Source organism: Camelus ferus, chromosome 34, assembly GCF_009834535.1.
Source record: "Camelus ferus isolate YT-003-E chromosome 34, BCGSAC_Cfer_1.0, whole genome shotgun sequence".
In the NCBI taxonomy this organism is placed as follows: Eukaryota; Metazoa; Chordata; class Mammalia; order Artiodactyla; family Camelidae; genus Camelus; species Camelus ferus.
In genome coordinates, this window is record NC_045729.1 from 1,867,096 (window position 1) to 1,887,786 (window position 20,691).

The 20,691-nt window shown below is 41.4% G+C and overlaps 1 protein-coding gene across 2 annotated transcripts in view; it reads left to right on the forward strand.

The window, feature by feature from the left end:
- DENND5B (DENN domain containing 5B) overlaps positions 1 to 14,151 on the forward strand; it is a 157,147-nt gene extending 142,996 nt beyond the window's left edge. For both annotated transcript variants that reach the window (XM_032473248.1, XM_032473249.1), the window contains 5 exons: positions 1,052 to 1,239; positions 5,346 to 5,428; positions 5,803 to 5,929; positions 7,574 to 7,748; positions 9,282 to 14,151. In XM_032473248.1, the coding sequence (XP_032329139.1) occupies positions 1,052 to 1,239; positions 5,346 to 5,428; positions 5,803 to 5,929; positions 7,574 to 7,748; positions 9,282 to 9,465 (757 nt within the window). In that variant the 3' untranslated portion in view covers positions 9,466 to 14,151. The remainder of the gene's footprint in view (positions 1 to 1,051; positions 1,240 to 5,345; positions 5,429 to 5,802; positions 5,930 to 7,573; positions 7,749 to 9,281) is intronic.
- Positions 14,152 to 20,691: the final 6,540 nt, after the last annotated feature.

Here is a 20,691-nt window from a genome sequence, read left to right on the forward strand (position 1 = left end):
AAGGTTTGAGAATTGTTTTCATTCTAAAGCTTTGCCACTGCTTTCTGAATTTTAGTTTAGTTTTTGGGGTGCTTTTGTTTTTGTCTGTGTAGTAACAACATTTTGTCATTTTGTTACAAATACAAAATTGCCCAAAAACTACTTTAAGGAAAACTGATTGTTTTTGCTGCTAATGCTTAGTTCACAAATGTTGAAAAAGATGGATGTAACTCTGACAGAAAAAAAGAAGCCTAAAATAAGGTTGGTAAGAGGAAAGTTTCCTTCACACGCTCCCGATTTCAGCCAGCACCCCTCTTTGGGAACAGTCTCCTCTTGTCTCCTGTAACTTAACTCCTACATTAATCTCTAGTTAGAAGATAATCTTACTAGAACTAACCACAGAATTTTAATATACATGAGGTATGAGAAAACAGTGAAGAATTATTTTAACTTGTTAAAATAACAATTTATGGCTATATTAAGAGAGAATGTCTCTTTTTTTTAAGATTCATACTGAAATGATTAGAAGTAAAATGTCCTGATGTGTGTAATTTACTTTATTTTGGAGGCGGGGGGAGGTAATTAGGTTGGTTTGTTTATTTTTAGAGCAGGTGCTGGGGATTGAACCCAGGACCTCGTGCGTGCTGAGCTTGGGCTCTACCACCTGAGCTACACCCTCCCCCCATGTGTGTAATTTACTTCAAAATACTTTTAACAAAAAATAAAAATGAAGCATATGGCAGAATATTAGGAATATGGGTATCTGTTCTACTATTCTATATATTTTTTTTTAGGTTTTTTTGTGGGGGTAATTAGGTTTATTTATTTATTTACTTTTTTAAGAGGACTGGGGATTGAACCCGGGACCTCGTGCATGCTAAGCGTGCGCTCTACCACTTTGAGCTATACCTTCCCCCCCTTTCTATATGTTTGAAAGTTTTCATAACGAAAAAAAAAAAAAAACAACCCGCAGGCTCTGAAATGATGGCCTTCACCCATGGTGCCATTTTAAAATTTCTGGTTAAATCTAGGAAGGTATTGGTGATTCCAAAGTTTGCTCCTGTCTTGCCAGGTTCCCATGCGGGCGGTGGCTGGGGAAAGGCATCGATGATGGGAGCCTGGAGAGAATTCTCATCGGGGAGCTGATGGCATCCGCACCAGACGAGGATCTGGTGAAGCAGTGCCGGACTCCGCCGCAGCAGAAGTCACCCACCACGGCCAGGAGACTAAGCGTCACCTCGCTGACAGGGAGAGCCACCAGTAAATCTGTTTTCTCATTTTCCTGTGTGTCTCACAGGTTGCAGGCATCTTGTGGCCATTTCTCGGGAATCTGAATTATAGTAAGGAGATTAGAAGGAAGAAAGCTGAGGAAAATTAATTTGGGAGAAGGGACTTTAACAGTGGGGAAAGAAAAAAGGGGAAAAAAATAAGGCAAGACATTAACAAAAAATTAAAAGCCTGAAGAATTTAGGTGCTAAAATCCAAAGCAAACTCCATGCTCTGTTTTATTTAAGCTTTGGAAGTTTGAAAAAGTGATATTTTGCTTGAAACTTAAAGGAGAAATAAAGACAGTTACATATGCCAGTACTTTCACATCTAGTTAGACAGAACCCTTTATTCTAAGAGGAATTCTAAAAATTCCTCTCCCCACCCCACCCCCCGACTTCCTGTAGAAGTGATAAAACAAAACACTGCAAAAAAAAAAAAAAAAGTGAATTCTGTGTTTAGGATACTATATTCACACGCTATTTTTTAATAGTACAGTGAACTTCTAATTTATACTAATGTGGTCTTTATTCGGCTGAATAATGTCTCTTAAGGGTATCAGATTTTAATCCCTGAAATCCCTAAATGTGACGTGATTTAGAAAACGGATCTTTGCAAATATAATTAAACCAAGGATCTTGAGATGGGGAGATCATCCTGGATTATCCAGGTGGGCCCTACATGCAGTCACATGTATTCTTAGAAGAGGGATGCAAAAGGGAGTTAGACGCACAGAGAAGACAACAGACGGATGGAGGTGGAGACTGGAGTGATGCGGCCACAAGCCAAAGCCGAAGCCAAGGTGTGCTGGGGCGCCCGGAGCTTGACGAGGCAAGGAGCAGCTCTTCCGTTGAGCCTCCAGGGGAAGTGCAGCCCTGCCCACACCTTGATTTCTGCCCCATGATATCCATTACTGACTTCTGGCCTCCAGAACTCTGGGAGAATAAATATCTGCTTTTCTAAGTCAGCAAACTTGTGGTAATCCACTGTAGGAACCACAAAAAAACTAGTAAGAGACAGTATGATCTAGTGAAAAATCCCAGAAGGTTATCAGTGAAGTGGTTTTATTTCACCTTACAAGCAATAACCATAAGTAGGTCATGCAGGTACCTGAGAGGCCTTAGTTTGCCAACAAAGCAGTTTCCTTACATGTTGTTATTCCATATCCATTTGTTGGTGCATGGTGATATATTAACTATTAAAATGATGTAGTCTACAAGTCTCTCTTATTCTTTCTCAAATTATTCCCTTTATTCCTAATTCCTTTCTGCCTTCACAAGTAAGCTTCCCACCACACACTAGAACAGCTAAAATTTAAAAGACTGATAAATATGAAAAGGAATATATATATACATGTATGACTGAAACCTTGTGCTGTTTCACCAGAAATAGACACAACATTGTAAACTGACTATATTTCGATTAAAAAAGAGGAAAGAATTGATTCTAAAAGACTGATAATACCAAATATGGGTGAGGCTAGAGAACAGTGGAATGCCCCTACTCTGCCAGTGGGAATGCAACAGAAAAACAGTTTGGTAATTTTTTATAAAGATATACGTAGACTGACCATCCAGTTGACCCTGCAGTCCCACTCTAGATAGGTACCCAAGAGAAATGGACACGCATGTCCATCCTGAGACTCGGACTCAGGGGTTCCTAGCAGCTGCAGTCCTAATAACCAAAGTGGAAGCAGCACCGGTGTCCCCCAGCTGGTGAGGAGAGAAGCAGGTTGTGGTGTATCTAGTCAATGGGGTACTACTCAGCAGTGCTGGTTTTTTAATAATTCCTTTTAATTCTTCTTTTTTAAAATTGAAGTACAGTTTACAATGTTGTGTCAGTAGCTGGTGGACAGCATAATAGTTCAGTCATACATATACATACATACATTCATTTCCATATTCTTTTTCATTATAGGTGACTACAAGATATTGAATATAGCTCCCTGTGCTGTACAGTAGAAACTTGTTGTTTATCTATCTTGTGTATAGTAGTTAGTATCTGTAAATCTCAAATTCCCAATTTATCCCTTCCCACCCCTTCCCCCACTGGTAGCCATAAGTTTGTTTTCTATGTCTGTGAGTCTGCTTCTGTTTTATAAATTAGTTAATCTGTCTTTTTTTTAGATTCCACGTATAAGTGATATCCTGTGGTATATTTCTTTCTCTTTCTGGCTTACTTCATTTAAAATGACAATTTCCAGGTCTGTCCATATGGCTGCAAATGGCATTATTTTATTCTTTTTTATGGCTGAGTAGTATTCCATTGTATAAATATACCACAACTTCTTTATCCAGTCATCTGTCAATGGACATTTAGGTTGTTTCCGTGTCCTGGCTATTGTAACTAGTTTCAGCAGTGCTGTTGATTCATCTAAAAACATGGATGAATCTCAGAAGCATTATGCCAAGTGAGAGAAAGCAGACACAAAGGACCAGATACTGTAGGATTCTATCTATATTAAATTCTAGAGAGACAGTATAGTAATGATGGAGAACAGATCAGCAGTTGCCAGGGGTTGAGAGCTGGAGAAGGGGAGTGACTGACTGAAAAGGGGTGCTGGGGAGCCTTCTGGGTTGATGGAAATTTTTTATGTTGATTGTGGTAGTGGTAACATGTCTGTACATCTGCCAAAATTCATCAAGTTACACACTTAGAGTCAGTGAATTTATTGTATGTAATACTTTAATTATGCTGATTTAAAATTAAAAAGTAGATTTCAGTTCCATCCTTTCAAATTTTTACAACTTCTGAATCAGTTCAGTTTCATGGGATATTAATGTTTCAAGAGGCCTTATCCTCCATTTTCGGTCATATATTCATTACTTAATAAGCAGAAAACCTTAAATAATATGAAACTCAAGATGGGTAACTTGGAATTTTTTCACAGTGTGTGTGTGCAAGGTGATATTTAAAGAACTAAACATTTTAAATCAGCTTCCAAATACTGCTGATGAGTTCAGGGTTCTTTTGAAATGAATAAAAACTTTCAAAATAGATCTTCATGTTTAAAAGAGAAAATGTTCAGAGAAAGGTGAAAGTAAAAAAAAAAAAAAAAAATTACTCGGAGCTGAAGAGGACACAGTATCAGTCCTACAATCATAAGAGGTTTCCATTTTAACAATTTTTATTCATGTAGAAAAAACATACTTGAGTTTTACCTGAAAGTGTTTTCTGCAAGAAACCCTCCAGCAGTATGAATTCAAAGATTCTTAAATTCTAGAATGGACAGTTTATCTTTTATAGTGTGACATACAAGTTTGATTTAAAAGTTAATCACTGCAAGAAAATCCCAAATGTTTAAATCTTCTCATCACTGGATGATACCTATGTACCACCTTTTTTCTTTTCCTCCTTTCTCTCTCTTTTTTAAAATCATTCTTGGGGTTTGGGAGGCAGAGGTGCTTTAGATTCCGTTCAGACAGCCCACCCAGCTCTCCCCCAGGAGCGGGGCCTCGGGGAGCAAGTGCTGGCCGGGAGGGTGCGGCGGCGCCCAGGGGGGCTGACTAGCCAGAAAGAAGCAGCTCTGGGCTTCCGGCAGGGTGTCCCCACGTACCTGGCATCTTCCCTTTACTGTAAACACAACTGCAGAACAGATTCCAGGTGAGATGTGCAGAGCTCCAGAAGTCTTGGTCTGTGCCCACTAAGGGACTTGGAGGTGGCAGGAGAAGGGGGTACCTGAGGAATGGTGCTGTGGGGCCCGCCTCACTCCTTAGATCTGGGGACTTGCTAGCACTTGGTGACAGGCACCATTCCCAGTAATTTATACCTAATAATCTCATTCACTTTTCTCAGTGGCCCATGAGGCGTGTATTTTCCTGGTTTCAGGTGGAAGAAACTCAAACTCAGAAGAAGTTAGACATGTGACCAAGGGTATGGATCGCAAGTGGTGGGGCTGGGACTGGAATGCTGGGATCTGGATTCTTTGCCAGTGTACCTGTCACTTGGCCAGACTGGCTGAGGCAGTCTGAGGGGGGCCGCTGACAGGCCGGCCTGCTCTGGTGGAGTGTTTTCTGCACCGGCAGGCACAGCTGATGTCCGGCAGTGCTTCGGTTTATTTCCTGGCCATGAGAACTCAGTCACCATTCACTATTTTTCAGAACCAAATGCTGGACAGATCCAGGAAGGCATTGGAGAAGCTGTGAACAATATTGTGAAACATTTTCACAAACCTGAAAAAGAGGTATGATGGGCTGTGAAACAATATGGTGGGATTTGTAAAGCTGCTTTTATACGTGATACAGAAGGCAATAAAGGGTGCTTTAATTTTCATTTGTAAGCTTCCTAATAGCTGCAAAAATCTGCTTCATAGCTACCCTTAGCATTTGTTCCTCTAGTGTTTTCTTTTTCTTTTAAACTGGGGGGGGGGGAGGTGGGTAATTAGATATGTTTGTGTATTTAGTTAGTTATTTTAGTGGAGGCACTGGGGGTTGAACCCAGGACCTCGTGCATGCTAAGCACGCGCTCTACCACTGAGCTACACCTGCCCCCTTGTAGTGTTTTTCTTAATCACGGACACAGGAGCTTACCTCCGGCACTGCGTGTTCCGCCCCACAGAGAGGAAGCCTCACCGTGCTGCTCTGTGGGGAGAGTGGCCTGGTCGCAGCTCTGGAGCAGGTCTTCCACCACGGCTTCAAATCGGCTCGCATCTTTCACAAGAACGTCTTCATCTGGGACTTCATAGGTAAATTAAAGCAGGTGTACTTTGTTATCAGGTCATCGAAGTGCTTCTTGGAAAATTAAAGACCCAGGAATTTGAGTGAGTGAGGGTTAGTGGTAAGGGTGTGTGTTTTTAAAAGTAAATATCAAATAAGCAGTATCGTGCTTTTCATTCAATCAGCAAATATGTGTGTGTCCACAGTGTTCTAAACACTATTCCAGATGCTCAAAATACACATCCAGATAAACATAAAACACAAAGATTCCCATTGTTGGCAGACTTATAGTCTGGTAGGGACAAACACACAAAAACATAGCAAGTACGCAGTTCATCTAATATGTTGGAAAGTCACCGTTGATCAGAGGAAAAATAGAGCAAGGAGAAGGGGAACGGAGTGGGAGTGGGGCGTTTGTAGGCTTTGTTGACAAGGTAACATTTGATCGAAGACTTTAAGGAAGTGAGCCTCCTGAAAAAGGGAAGGAGGGCACTCGGGGCTGAGAGCTGCCCCGGCAGGGACCCAGGGTGGGAGCGTGCTTGGCCTTCCACAAAGTAGGAAGGAGGTGAGCACGACGAACAGCGTGCGGGAGAGAGAGGGGAGTTTACCGCCGGAGCCGGGCTGTGGAGTGCTTCTGGCCCTTTGGAAGCCCTCTGGTCTTCATCCTGAATGGAATGGGAAGTCATTGGAAGGCTTGGAGCCAAGGAGTGATATGATATAATTTATGTTTTAATAGGAATACTTTATGTCCATGCTGTCCGATAGGGTACCCACTAGCCACGTGTGGCTATTTAAATTGACTTCCTCTAAATTAAACTTAAAATTCACTTCCTTAGTCACACCGGCCCTGCGAGTGGCCATAGACGTGGCCCTTGCGGATGGAGAACATTTCCATCATCACGGAGAGCTCAGCCGGCGTGTGCTGCTCTAGCTCGCTAAACTTTGTGCTCTTTATTTTCGTATGCAGCTCGTCCACCATCCCCACTTTATTTAACAAGAGTGATTATTACCATTTTGTGTTTTGTAAATAAGGCCTAGATGAAGTAGTTGATTTTTATCCAATTTAGAATTCTTAGGCAAAGGAAGGAAGGTTGACAAAGCTAGGCTCCCTGGGGGTGGGGGGGTGAGGTTGGTTTTGGGGGGAGGTTGCGGGAGTTTTTTTGGAATACCTAGAATCTTATTGCTCCTGCTTCCAGTATGTGTATACACAGCCCTTCATCAGATTTACTGAATCCGTTCCATTTCGAGGATTTTGTTGCAAAGTGTTAGCCAGCCATTCTGTAGCTAGAACAGAGGGCACCGTCTCAGTGGCTACCATGTCTCCTGCTTACTCCTAGAAGGCTCCAGTCTGAACAGACAGGTCCATGTTTATTTTTTTCTTTGCTGTAAGTTGCCACTTCTTGAAGGTATTCAAAAGAGAGTAAACTTTCCAGCCCTCTGGAATGCAGTCTAGACTGGAAAGTAAGCTCCTGGAAGCGTACTGTTCTACCATGAAACATGGGCCTCTAGAATTTATTGTGAAACCAGTGATAAGGGAGTGGGAAAGGTTTTGGTTTCAGGACTGGCCATAAGGCAAAACGTCCTTAGTGTTTCCATAGTAAACTAAGTGATTCATCTTTCCGTATATGAAGTACTGATGTGTCTTGTGCTGTGATTCTGACTTCCTTCCCCAGAGAGAGCAGTCGCTTACTTTGAAACCACTGACCAGATTCTAGACAATGAAGATGATGTCCTCATTCAGAAATCATCCTGGAAAACCTTCTGCCACTATGTGAATGCGATTAACACTGCCCCCAGGAGCATTGGGAAGGACGGCAAATTCCAGACTCTAGTTTGCCTTGGAACACGGTATAAAGCCAGTGCTTGACGTTCTTTGTCGTGTGTTGAACAGACGTTTAGAAGGGATGGTACCCGATCACGCCTCTTCCAGGCTCTCCCGTGGGTTTCTTTCATTCCACGTTTAATGAGACACTGTTCATTGGGTACTTGCTATGTGTGGGGCACTTTGCTAAGTACTTTAGGTACATTATCTCCTTTATTCCTCCTGTCTCTTCACCACCGCCACTACATGAAGTGGCAAGGGATAGCCCCATTGTATGGATGAGAAAATAGAAGAGGCACAGGTACACTAACAGACTTTCTCAAGGTCACACAGCTAGAAAGAGGCAGAGCCAAGACTGATACCCAGTCTCACACCGGAGCCCAGAGCTCTGAACCATGACAAAGCACCGGCACCGGAGGAAGGCACATAGGTAATAGGTAGACTGGTAGATAATTAGACACACCAGCACATACACAAGTGTATTTACTATAGACAGCTTGTATAGTGTGGGAAGGCCACCACATTGCTTGAAATTAATGACATTGTGGAATTCTTACTATCTAAATAATTCTTAGTATGGAAAGCTTTCTTTAAGACAATTTCCTACCCCTTTTTTTTAAAGATGGCACAGGAGCTGTACAATCCATTCATTTTAAAACAGCTCTCAGAATGGTAAGAAACACACAGACCTTCAGAAGATTTTTTTTTAAGTTATCTGTGCAGTGTTTGTTTTCTTCTAAACCCCTGGTTCCCCAGCGAGAGGTTTGCGGCGGCCTGGTGGCGGCTGCCCGTGCCGCAGCGGCGTGGTGAGAGGGGCGCAGTGAGGATGTCTTAGCTGCCTAGTGACAGAAAACTGGTGTCAGTGTAACCAGGAGACACCGAAGACTGAGATTGTCTTCCTGAACAACTGGTTTTTCGAACTAAGTTTGGTATTTCTTCTTAGTAAAAGGGGCCCAATTTCAGCTGTGCTGTGTACCGTTCCTTTTGAACATGATCCTTATCTCCTTTTATCTCTTTACAGTTCTGATTTATTAGAGCAGTGCAGCCCCTCTTTGGGCTTATAAAATCTGCTTAATGCTTTTCTGCTTTGATTTGGTTCCTTACCTTGTTATGTTGCATAAGTTTTTTTTAAAAAATGCTAGTCCCTACAATGTAATGGAGTCTTCCTTCCCAAAAGGTCAGTATACTTTGGCATGCCTTGCCACAGATGTCTGAATAACATCCCTGTAAAAAAAAAGGAGTACAAAATGACATTCTGCGTCTTTTTTCAGAGTGGTGGAGTCAGAATAGAGAATTTCGTCAGTGCATGTAAATCTTTATGCCCAGCTTGTCCCAACCCTGGCGAGCTTCCCCGTTAGCTCACACTGTCTCATTGCTGTGTCTTCATAACCGGTGATTATCCAGCTCCTCGACTTTGCCTTCCTCTCTGGTGACCTCAGAGCGTGGCTAGACTTGCCCCGTCCGGCCCCCCAGCTCCCCGCTGAAAGCCCCAGGGTGTGTGCCTGGTTGTGCAGCGTGGGCAGCCGCACTCAGGACGCTCGGGTCTGTTTGGGTTGCAGGGACCGGCTGCTGCCACAGTGGATCCCGTTGTTGGCCGAGTGCCCTGCCATCACCCGAATGTACGAGGAGAGCGCCCTCCTGAGGGACCGCATGACAGTCAACTCCCTCATCCGCATCCTGCAGACCATCCAGGACTTCACCATAGTCTTAGAAGGCTCACTCATCAAAGGAGTGGACGTGTAGCCCGATTAGCCAGAACCTCTCAGTCCAGATCCCTCGTTCCTGAACCTTCCCCAGCCGTGGGGACCGAGTTGGACTTGTCTGATGAGGCAGTGAGTCATTGCAGGGGGCAACACACCGCATCCCCCAATCTGACCAGTCCTCCCACTGCAGACAAGGCGAAGTGCTGTATTGTAGTTCATTTGAACCTGGAATTTAGTATAAAATAGAGTATTTTCATGTGTTAGATGTCTGTAAATACGCTCTCTTCTCTAAGAAATTCTATTACTCTGATAAGATACTTTTCTTAGGTTGAATATTCCTGTGACTTAAAACAAGTAGCTTAAGAGTATTGGGAGCTGCGGGGGGGGGGAGAGTGGTGCTAGTCAGGAAGAAGCCAGTAAACGTGTAAATAGAGTGCAACCCAGTGGGGCTCTTTTTCCCTCCAGGTACCACAAGGAACCCAGAACGCATTTTGTTGTGTCGCAGCCGCCCGCCTGTCCCGGCGTCTGCACCTTTGTATTGTGAATGTAAACAGCTTTACCCACCGTATGGGGTAGCGGGCCTCACTTGTATCGCTCAAGTTTCAGATGGTTTCACACACTTGAAGTGAGTCACTTCTCCAGTCTTTTGGAAAATTTTCCATTTCCATTTTCAGATTTTTTTTCACAAGATGAAGGTATAATTCAAATACTTTAAACACTGGGCCCCAGGAGCTTGGCTTGAACTGGACCGAGAACACACAAAGCCCTGAGAAGTGTGTTAAATTGTGGGATTATAACTTCTTTACACTTCTGGAAAGATTAGCCTGGGCGAACTTCATTCTTGGCATTTTTATTCTTGTTATTTGAGGTCCTTTGGGGAGATGTGAGTTTTCAGAGTGTTGGCCACATGGTCCTAAGGACTGCAAGCAGCAGTCTGATTCTGCCATTTTAATTTGGCCACCTCCACTCTGGAGCAGCCCCGTACCTCGTAAGGACGACCACAGCCCAGCCTTTGTTAGGTCCCACTCGGCCGGCTCCCTCCATCCCCCGCCCCCCGTGCCCATCCCCCCTCAGGAAGTGGAAAGAATGTCTAAGAAGGAGGCGGGCTCTGCGTGGCCTGGAATGTTTTTGTGAAAGTATTTGTTGACCATGATAATGCAAATAAGAGAAGAAGAGGGCGAGAACGGACCCTTCCCGGGTGTCTCAGGGCCGGCCCTTCGTAAGCAGGGCCGACAGCGTAAAGCCGCTGGCCGGGAAGGTGGAAGCCGGTGCGGCGCGGGCTGGCCAGAGGGGAGCAAAACTGGAGGCAGCGGTTTCGAAAGACCAAGCGTGGTGACTTTCCCATTTGGTGTTTTAGAAGGAAGTGAAATGAACGTGGTGGCAGCTCTTTACCTTTAGTCTTCATCTCGCTGTCGGTCCCGTGAGTCTCATTGGGCATTTGCGCGTCGTCAGCAGCCAGATTGCCTCGGCAGAGTCCCGCACTTTATTCCCGGTTGTGGCCGAGAAGCAAAGCCATGGCCTCTCAGGGCCCTTGCGTGACCCGAGGGCCCTGGGCTTCAGCCAACAGTGTTGTTTCCCTTTTCTCCTGGAGGAGGAAACTAATGAGGCAAGTGCCTCCTTCCCTCTGTCAAACGGGTGTTCAGCCAAGGCGCACCCCCTTCAATGCCTGCCTGAGCACTTGAGGAGGGAAGGGCAGTGGAAGGCATGGGGGGGGGAGGGTAAAGACGGTCCAGGTGACCAGCGTAGACCAGACATTTGTTTGCCTGCAGCAAAAGTATGTCTCCGGCGGTGCAGCTCTTCCAGGGACACGGGAAGTCTGTGGCTGGAGGCATCCGGAAGCTGTCACAACAGGCCCTTGCTGTTTCAGTGCTCAGAAACCAGAGCGTGATCCAGGCTGGGGTTTTGTTCTCACCACCTCTTCCACAAGGCCATGCTTCTGACCCGCGCTGGGCAAACAGGGATGGCGCAGGTTAGCAGGCTGGAGTTGAGTCGCGCAGCCTTGCCCTCTCACTTTACAGATGGGCACACTTGCGGATCAGAGAGATTGAATACTACCCCACCCCTGGTCAGTGACAACACAGGGTCTGGATTCCATGCTTTTTCATTACACCAGGCTGCGTGGGGCTGACCTCCAAGGCATTCATATGAATAGTCTTTCTACCCTTGCATTTTTATTCATCTGCATATACAGGTGAGGACGTAAGGATTAATATTCATGATAATGGATTCCCCTCAAGTTACAGAGAATTAGACCTGTTACAAAAACTGGGAGCAAAATTGGGTTGGGGGCCTGTGAATGAAACCATTACTTTAAAAAGTAAAACTTCCCACGGAGAGTCACACCTAAAAGTTTCATGCCTCTTTCTGTAGTCGGACCATAGCAGTGAGGTCGCGAATTTCAAAAGGAAGGGTCACACCAGCACTGACACATCCTCTGGGGTGCCAGGCCCCTGACAGGGTCACTTAGGGTTCCACGTGCGTGCCCGGTGATCCTGCCAGTGCTCCAAACGCCCGGGGACCACTGAGCTGCCTGAGGGACCCGCAGCCCATTCTTCTGAATATTGTCAGTGATGGTAAATGTTGGCCTCTCAGAAGAAATTTAACAACAACAAAAAAAGTCATTAGGATCCAAGCTGATGAAGGAACAGGATACTTAAGCAGAGTTTGAGTTCACGTAAGAAACGCAATTCTAATGAAGTAAGACTTAGTTCTTACATGGCTCTGAGCCAATACCAAAATATTTTGAGCAGGACAGTAGCAGAATCCTTAGAATAAATTTACATATAAATGTACGTAGCCTTCCAAACTGACTTTTGAAAGTGATTCAGAGGTATATTTTCTGCTGTGTTTATTTTTTAAATTAATATGTTGCTTTATCATCATACCTCAAAGTTAAAGTACATAAAAATCAATTTTGTAATTGACTTTTTTTCCCCCTCAGAATAAATTAAAAGTAATGCCTAGAATCATTAATTAGTATTTTCACATAATAATAACTTAAGAAGAAATTGTTTTAAAATTAAGTTGCCAGAAGTATTAACCTCTTGAAACATTTATTTTCCAAGTGTTTTTCTGCTAATCTCAACCTTGTGACACGGTGGCATTCCACCGATGTTGGTATTACGTGTGAGACCCTAGAGCTGGGCTCTGGTTGAGGGCTCATTAGCGCCTTAAAAATGACCAAGGCTCAGTGGAGTAGTATAAAGGTGGGTGGAGAGAATACAGTATAAACCAGGAGAAGACAGGACGCTGAGAACAAAGAGTAAGGCCGCCCAGCCTCCCCCATCCTCTTTCCCACTGGGGGCAAGAATTCGATGGAAGAAACCTAAAGCTGGCAAAAGTTTGTGATTTCCCTCTAAAATTTATTTTAAATAATTTCACACATTTTTGTACCTTTTTGTAACCCTGCTGTATTTACTTTAACATGGCTTTTTAAGAAATCGTTTAAATGAACTTCTGTCACACTGTATGAATGATACAGGGGAAATACTGAATTGCTCCTACTTCCTTTTTTGGCAATAAAGCACTGATGTATGCAAGTGTAAGTAAATGAGAGTAGACCGTACATGACACTGTGTGTGTGGTGTATGCTGACACCTCTGAGATGCTCTGAAACGAGGCAACAGACCAGGACCTCGGATTCCCCAGGGAAGCATTTATTTGACAGCATTGGGCGTGTAGCTCTTAATAAGGAAATAGCTTCTTTCTGCTAAGAATTACGATTTTTTTTCAGTAGATTTTCATTTTGAGAACTGTGAGTATTTTCTCTGTGAGGTTTACAGAAACTAGCGTATCCTTTTCACTATTCAAAAGGACAATCTGAACCTTAGCTATTTATATTTCAGTATTAACACACCTTCATTGATTGAGAATGGAGTCTTGAGATCTTATCTCTACTTTTATAAAGTGAATCCTATTTCCAAGTCATGTCATTTGAAGTCTGTGTTTCTTATGTAAGTATTTGTTACATCACCATTTAGTGTAAGAGGAGACGGAAACAAACAATAAGCCACTAGGTCTCTTAATCCTGTTAGAATACATTTATAAATCTCTTGAATCAAACTGATTTCCAAGCTTTTTGAAGAGGGTGCCAATGGAATGTGATCAGAATAATCCAAGGACAGCCTCATCCTTCCAGATCTTACTAGACCTGATTGTCCTCTCAAGGACAAGATAAAGATTGCCTCCAGAAAGGTACCGCACTGAGCAATTAACAGCAGAGTGAAAAAAAAGTCAAAAAAATTTCTTCTCATTTGAAGGAATCCAAGGTATCCTTGGGTTATGTGGGAGGGAATAATGCTTGACTCAGTTATTTAAATCTATTTCTGTGGCTTCAGTCTTTATTTTGAATACCAGACAGATCTTGTTAACAGTAGAGAGGTAATGGTAAGAGTTCCTGTTGTCAATCAACTGAGGGTGTAAAACAAGTAGAAAAAATCCTCTGTGTTACACTTGAACCATGTATAAATGTATCTTGTGTATCTTTTTTTTAATGAGCATTTCTGCATTTAAATTATATTGTTTTTCTTTGTATTGTTAACAAAATGCATCAGAACTGGATTTTTTTTTCCTCATCCGAACATAATTAAAATTTAAAGAGTATTGTGATATCAAGCACTTTAACATACGTATCAGAGAAACTGAGGTGGGTTTTTCAGGTTTTGGAGTACATTTAAATATGACTTTTCATGCTTTGTTCTTTACAAATAAAACTGTGGGGTTGATACTTTGTTTTGTTTCATTATTATAGAATCTTACACTGAGTAGTTCATGGGCCAGTGACTCAGAAAGTGGAGCACTTACATGGGGAGAGATAAAGCTACATAAAACCATTTGGAGCCAGCATAGCTCAGGGGGGTGGGAAGAGACAGACTGGGAGTTCAAACTGCAGAATAGATAAACAAGATTATACTGTACAGCACAGGGAAATATATATACAAGATCTTGTGGTAACTCAGCGAAAAAAAATGTGACAAGGAATATATATACATTCATATATATATGTATGTTCATGTATAACTGAAAAACTGCGCTCTACACTGGAAATTGACACAACATTGTAAACTGACTATAACTCAATAAAAAATGTTTAAAAGAAAAAAAAAGGAAACAGCATATACCTCAGTGGTAGAGCACATGCTTAGCATGCATGAGGTCCTACACTCGATCCCCAGTACCTCCGTCAAATATAAATAAGTAAATATAACTAATTACCTCATCTCTCCCCCCCAAAATTTTTAAAAATTAAAAAAAAAATACATAAAACCATTATGCAGTAGAAACAACCTGCTGGGCAACTGGTTATCCAGAAGGAGTTAAAAAAAAAATTGAACCCTACCTCATACTATACAGAAAACTCAATTCTTAAATGTAAAAGGCAAACAAAAATTTTAGAAGAAAATGTAGAATGTGTTTATGAACTTGGGAAAGGGAAGTATTTCTTAAACAAGACACTCAGAAATAACTAGCATTGTAGTCCACGGTAAAAAAGAGAAAGCAGATTCACTGATTCTGCACTGTATGTTAAGCGCTACTCGAGGTTGTGGGCATACAGCAATTTAAACACACACATCAAATTCCTGCTCCAAATCAAGAGACAGAAACCACATAGCAATTCAAAGAGAGATGGTTTAAAGAACTAAGAATTCTCCAGAGAAACAGAACCAACAGGATGTGTGTGTGTGTGTGTGTGTGTGTGTATTGGGAGAGATTCATCTTAAGGAATTGGCTCACACACTTGTGGAGCTTTGGTAAATCCAAAATCTGCAGCGTTGGCTGATGGGCTGGAGACTCAGGGAAAGAGTTGTAGTTCAAGTTCAAAAACAGCTGACTGGCAGGATTCCTTCTTGCTCAGAAGAGGTCAGTCTCTGCTCTAGTAAGATCTTCAACTGATTGGATGAGGCCCACCCATGTTATGGAGTGTAATCTGCTTTACCACCAATGTAAATGTTAATCTCATCCAAAAAACACCTTCACAGAAACATCCAGAAATGTGATTAAATTGCTGGGCACTACAGCCCAGCCAAGTTGACACGTAAAAAAGCCACAGACTACTGTAATAAGAAATGGAATGGTGGAATATTTGCTACTAAGCAATAAAAAGAACTCTAAAGAATACAAGACTAGCATACATAGGGAGCAGCCACTAACCCTAGGGCTGAGGCAAGGCAAACCCAAAAGAGCCCCCTCCCCCTTAGGCTGAGAGTCAGACTTAACAGAGAGGGCACAGCCATGGCCCACTGGAGGGCAAAGAAGTTTACTGAGCTGCTGTACCTGTGCACTTGTTTGGAATCTGCTCTCAGGTGCCAGGAAAACATCCTTGGGAGGTGGCATATCCCAGAACTTGCTGGGAAGCCACTAGACAGGGTGCCGGGGAAGCCGTCCATGGGAGAGGTGCTATGCCAGTAAAACTCACCCAGCTTCTGAGTACGACAAAAGTCAGGAGCTGTGTGCCGCAGGAGCCCACGGAGGGGAGCACAGCCGAACCAGGAAGAGAAGCACCCTCCTCCAGTGCCTCTCCGGTGCATTCTGTTGACAAAGGTGAACACTGTGCCAGCTGGCAAAGGAGAAACGGCAATGAGGGTCTGGCTCCATTGTTGCAGAGTAGGTAATAAAGAGTAGATTTGGAGCTGAGAGGTGATACATTGATAACTGCCCCAAACAGTGTATAGTTCCTTATATCCAGTTGAGGAGGAAACAAAGGAGGGGAGTGGGAAAATGCAGGAGGAAGGTGCAAAGATCGAGAGCAAATGTCTCCAAACTCTATGAGGCAATGGTTTAGAGGAGACAATGTCTGCCATGTTCGCTTGAACCTGGTCCAGATACATACAGTTTTCATCGCTGCCCTTTAAATTTTTTTTTTAATTTTTTGAGAGGTTTTTTTTTTTTAGGGGAGGGGAGTAATTAGTTTTAATATTTTTATTTATTTATTTTTTAACACAGGTATTGGTGGATGAACCCAGGAACTTGTGCATGCTAAGCATATGCTCTACCACTGAACTATACCCTCCCCTCCTTGCCCTTTAAACTGTTGAATGATTGCAGCTACTAAGGTCGGGAGGCTTTTACAGTCTTAAGAGAAAGACCTCAGTGGCAGCAATGAAGGTGGTGAAAAGTGTTGGGTACTGGGTATGTTTTGAAGCTAAAGCCAGAGAATTTCCTGATGGACTGAATGCAGGGGATGAGCAAAAGAAGAGTCAAAAATGACTCCAAGGATTTGGAGCTGAACAACTGGGAAAAGCGAAGCTAGAATTTCCACTAAACTGAGATAAGTAAGGATGTGGTGAGAATGGGCTTTGAAGATAGATCAGGAGTTCAGTTTTGGACATGTTAAATTTCAAACACTGATTAGACATCCAAGTGGAAATGGTCAACAGGAAATTGAGTGTCTGAGTCTGGATTCTGTGAGCGATTGGACTTCTGATATGAATTTGAGAGCTGCTTGGCATATATAGATGGAATTCAGTGTTACAACACTGGATGAAAACACAAAGTCTGTTGTTAAATAATCTCTCGAAACTTTAATTTTAATTCCACAATATGGATGTGGCATGATTTACTGTTTGACATTTAGATGACTCCCAGTGTTTCACTATTCTGAACAATTCTATAATGAACAAACGTCCTTGCTTTGTGAGAAATTAACGTTTTTGTAGTCAAAGGCAAATGTGGACAACTCCATGTGATTCAACCTAACATTTTTTATCATATTTTTAGTTCTTTATCCTGATGTGTGCTATACTTTGATTAAAATAGATACTGTAACCTAAATGGAGCAACTAATCTCTGGGCAGCAAAGCCTAAAAATAAATCAGTCTAGTCAGAGCCAGCGTGTGGGCCAGATGTTCCCTAGACTCCAATACAGCAGAACCCCAAGGTCTATCTTTCACCTACCCGTAACTTGTGTTCTTAAATGTTCCAAAACTTTTCCTTGATTTTTTACTTACATTCTGTTAAAAAAGAACAGAGCTTCAAAATGCACAGAAACAAAAATTGATGGAAACAATAAGAAATAGATAAAGTCTCAGTAATAGTAGTATAAAATACTCCTTTCTCAATAATTGATGGAGTAAATAGGAAATCAATAGAGACACAGAGGATTTGGACCAACTTGACCTAATTGATATTATTAGAATGCTTTTATCCAATAACAGCAGAATGCAAATTCTTCCCAAACAGACAAAGAATGTTTACCAAGATTGACCATATTAGGGGCCATAAAACAAGTGTCAGATTTTTAAAAATTCAACTCATGCAAAGTATGTTCTCTGGCCACAAGGGTCAAAAACTGAATCAAAAGTGAAAGTAGAAAGTATTTTGAACTGAATGAAAACAAAAAATATCAAAATTTGTGGGATGCATCTAAGGCAGCTTTTTTTTAAATTTTATTTTTTGGTGGAGAGGTAATTAGATTTTTTCATTTATGTATTTTAATGGAGCTACTGGGGATTGAACTCAGGACCTCCTGCATGCTAAACTTGGGCTCTACCACTTGAGCTATATCCTCCCCCTCAATGCAGCTCTTAAAGAGAAGTTAGGAGCACTGATCAGCTACTATATTAGAAAAAGAGCCTCAACTCAATGATCTATTCTTCTACCTTTAGAAAGTTTAAAAAAAAAAAGAAGAAGAAAGATTAGAGCAGAGATAAATGAAATAGAACACAGAAAAAAAAAACCCCAATAAAATCAGAAGGTGATTCTTTGGAACTCAATAAAACTGATAAACCTCTAGCTGGATTGATTAGAAGGGGAAAAAGACACAAATCGCTACATCAGGAATGAAAGAGATGACATAAATACAGATTCTATGAATATTAAAAGGATAAAAAGGAATATTATGAATATCTTTTTGGCAATATGATTCACAGCGTAGATGAAATAGGTAAGTTTCTCAAAGACATTAACTAGAAAGTTTACTTAAGAAGGAATAGATAAACTAAACAGCCTATGTCTGTTTTAAAAAATTGAATTTGTTATTCAATTTGGATTGAATAGTTAACTTTCTCATAAGGAAAACTCCAGACCCAGAATTCCCTCCAGGTGAATTCTATCCAAAATTTAAGGAAGAAATAATGAAAATTCCATACCAACTCTTCAGAAAATTGAACAAGGATGTGTTACTTGCTAGGACTGCCATAACGAAGTACTAAAGTTAATTTCTTCACAATTCTGGAGGCTAGAAGTCCGAGATCAAGGTGTCAGCGGGACTGGTTTCTTCTGAGGCCTCTCTCCTCAGCTGGTCGAAGGCCATCTTCTTGTTGTCTTCATATGGTCTTCTCTCAGTGCCCGTCTGTGTCCTAATTTCCTTTTCTTATAAAGATACCAATCATATTGGATTAGGGCCAACCCTAATGACTTCATTTTAACTTAATCTTTAAAGACTTTATCTCCAACTACAGTCACATTCTGAGGTACCGGAGGTTATGACTTTAACATATGAATTTTGAGAGGACATAATTCAGCCTCCAATTCCTGATACCAATACCAGACAAAGAACTTAGAAGAAACAAAAATACAGACCAACAAATTTAATGAACACTGATGCAAAAATTCTTAACAAAATGTTATCAATTCAAATGCAGTGATAAAAATTATGTCATGTTTAATTGGGGTCTATCAAGGAAAGCAAGGTTGTTTTAACATTCAAAAATTAAAAAGCAAGCAATATAATTCACCACACTTACAGACTAAAAAAATCTCAGTAGATGCAAAAAATTTTTTTGACAGATTCTAATATTCATTCATAGTTTAGAAAAAAACTCAGCAGACTTTCTCACCTCAGATATACTATGTTCATGGGTCAGAAATTACTGAAAGGCAGCTGCAAAAATCTTACAGCTAAAATCATCCTTTATGGAGAAAGACTGAGTGCTTCCCCCATAAGATCAAGAACAAGGCAAGAATATATGCTTTTAACACTGTACTACAGTTTCTAGCCAATGCAATAAGACATGAAGAAGAAAGGCATAAAGATTGGAAGGAAGAAGTAAAACTGTCTTTATTCACAGGCGACATGATTGGCCATGTAGAAAATCCTATGGAATTTACTAAAAAGTTAACTATCCTAATATGTGAGCTTAGCAAGGTTGCAGGATACAGAGTCAATGCACAGAAATCAGTTGACTTTCTGTATGCAATAGCATTGCAAGTCTGAAATACTTGGGGATAAGTTTGACCAAAAATGTGTAAGATTTGCTCACTGAAAAACCACTGAGGCAAATTAAAGAAGTCCTAAATACGTGGAGAAATATAGTGTGATCACAGGTCAGAAAATTCAATGTTATTAAGATGTGAATTCTCCCCAAATTGATCTATAGAGTCAATGCAATCCCATTCAAAATCCCAGCAGTCTTTTTTGTAGAGCTTAACAAATTAATCCTAAATGTGAATGGAAATGCAAAGGCCCTAGAAGAGCCTAAAGACTCTGAAAAAGATAAACAAGCTTGAGGATTAATATTACTTGACTTCAATACTTAAAGCTACAATGATTAACGCAGTGTGGGGAAACTGAGGTAAAAACAGACAAATAGGGCAACTGAACTGAATAAAGAGTCTGGTAATAGACCCACACATATGATCAATTGCTCAACAAAATTTCGAAGGTTATTAATTGTCAAAAAGGTTAGTCTTTTCGGTGAATAGTTCTGGAACAACTGAATAGCCACATGCAAAAGAAATGAAGTTTGATCCACACCTCACACCATATACAAAAAATTAACTCAAAATGGATCATAGATATAAATGGGAATCCTAAAATTAAAAAATTTTGAAAGAAAACACAGGGTAAATAACCTTGAGTTAGGCAAAGATTTCTTACATATGACAAAAGATACAGTCCATAAAAAAATGGATAAATTGGGTGTCATAAACATTAAGAATGTATATATGTTTTGTTTCAAGTTTCAGATATTTATTAACCAGTGTAAATCCCAACTCAACACACCAGCAGGATTTCACACATGTAGAGGGGAAATAATTCCTGGTTGAGCATAAAATTGTTGGTTTCTGGAAGACCTTCATTCTAAGCAGCTTTGTAGTCAAGCATTTTGTTTAGAAGTCTGGACCCTCTTTCTTCAGTTTGCTGTAATATATATTCACTGAGTAGAACTTATGTTGATCATTGGGATCCAGTTTCTTCTGGGTTCTGGATGATTCTTTCTGATCCAACATATTGAACAATGCCAGACTCAAAACATACAGTGCTGCTCCAATACCTCGGGCTCCAATAAATACGAAGAGAGAAAGCAAGCTTGTATCTTCTTGGCCT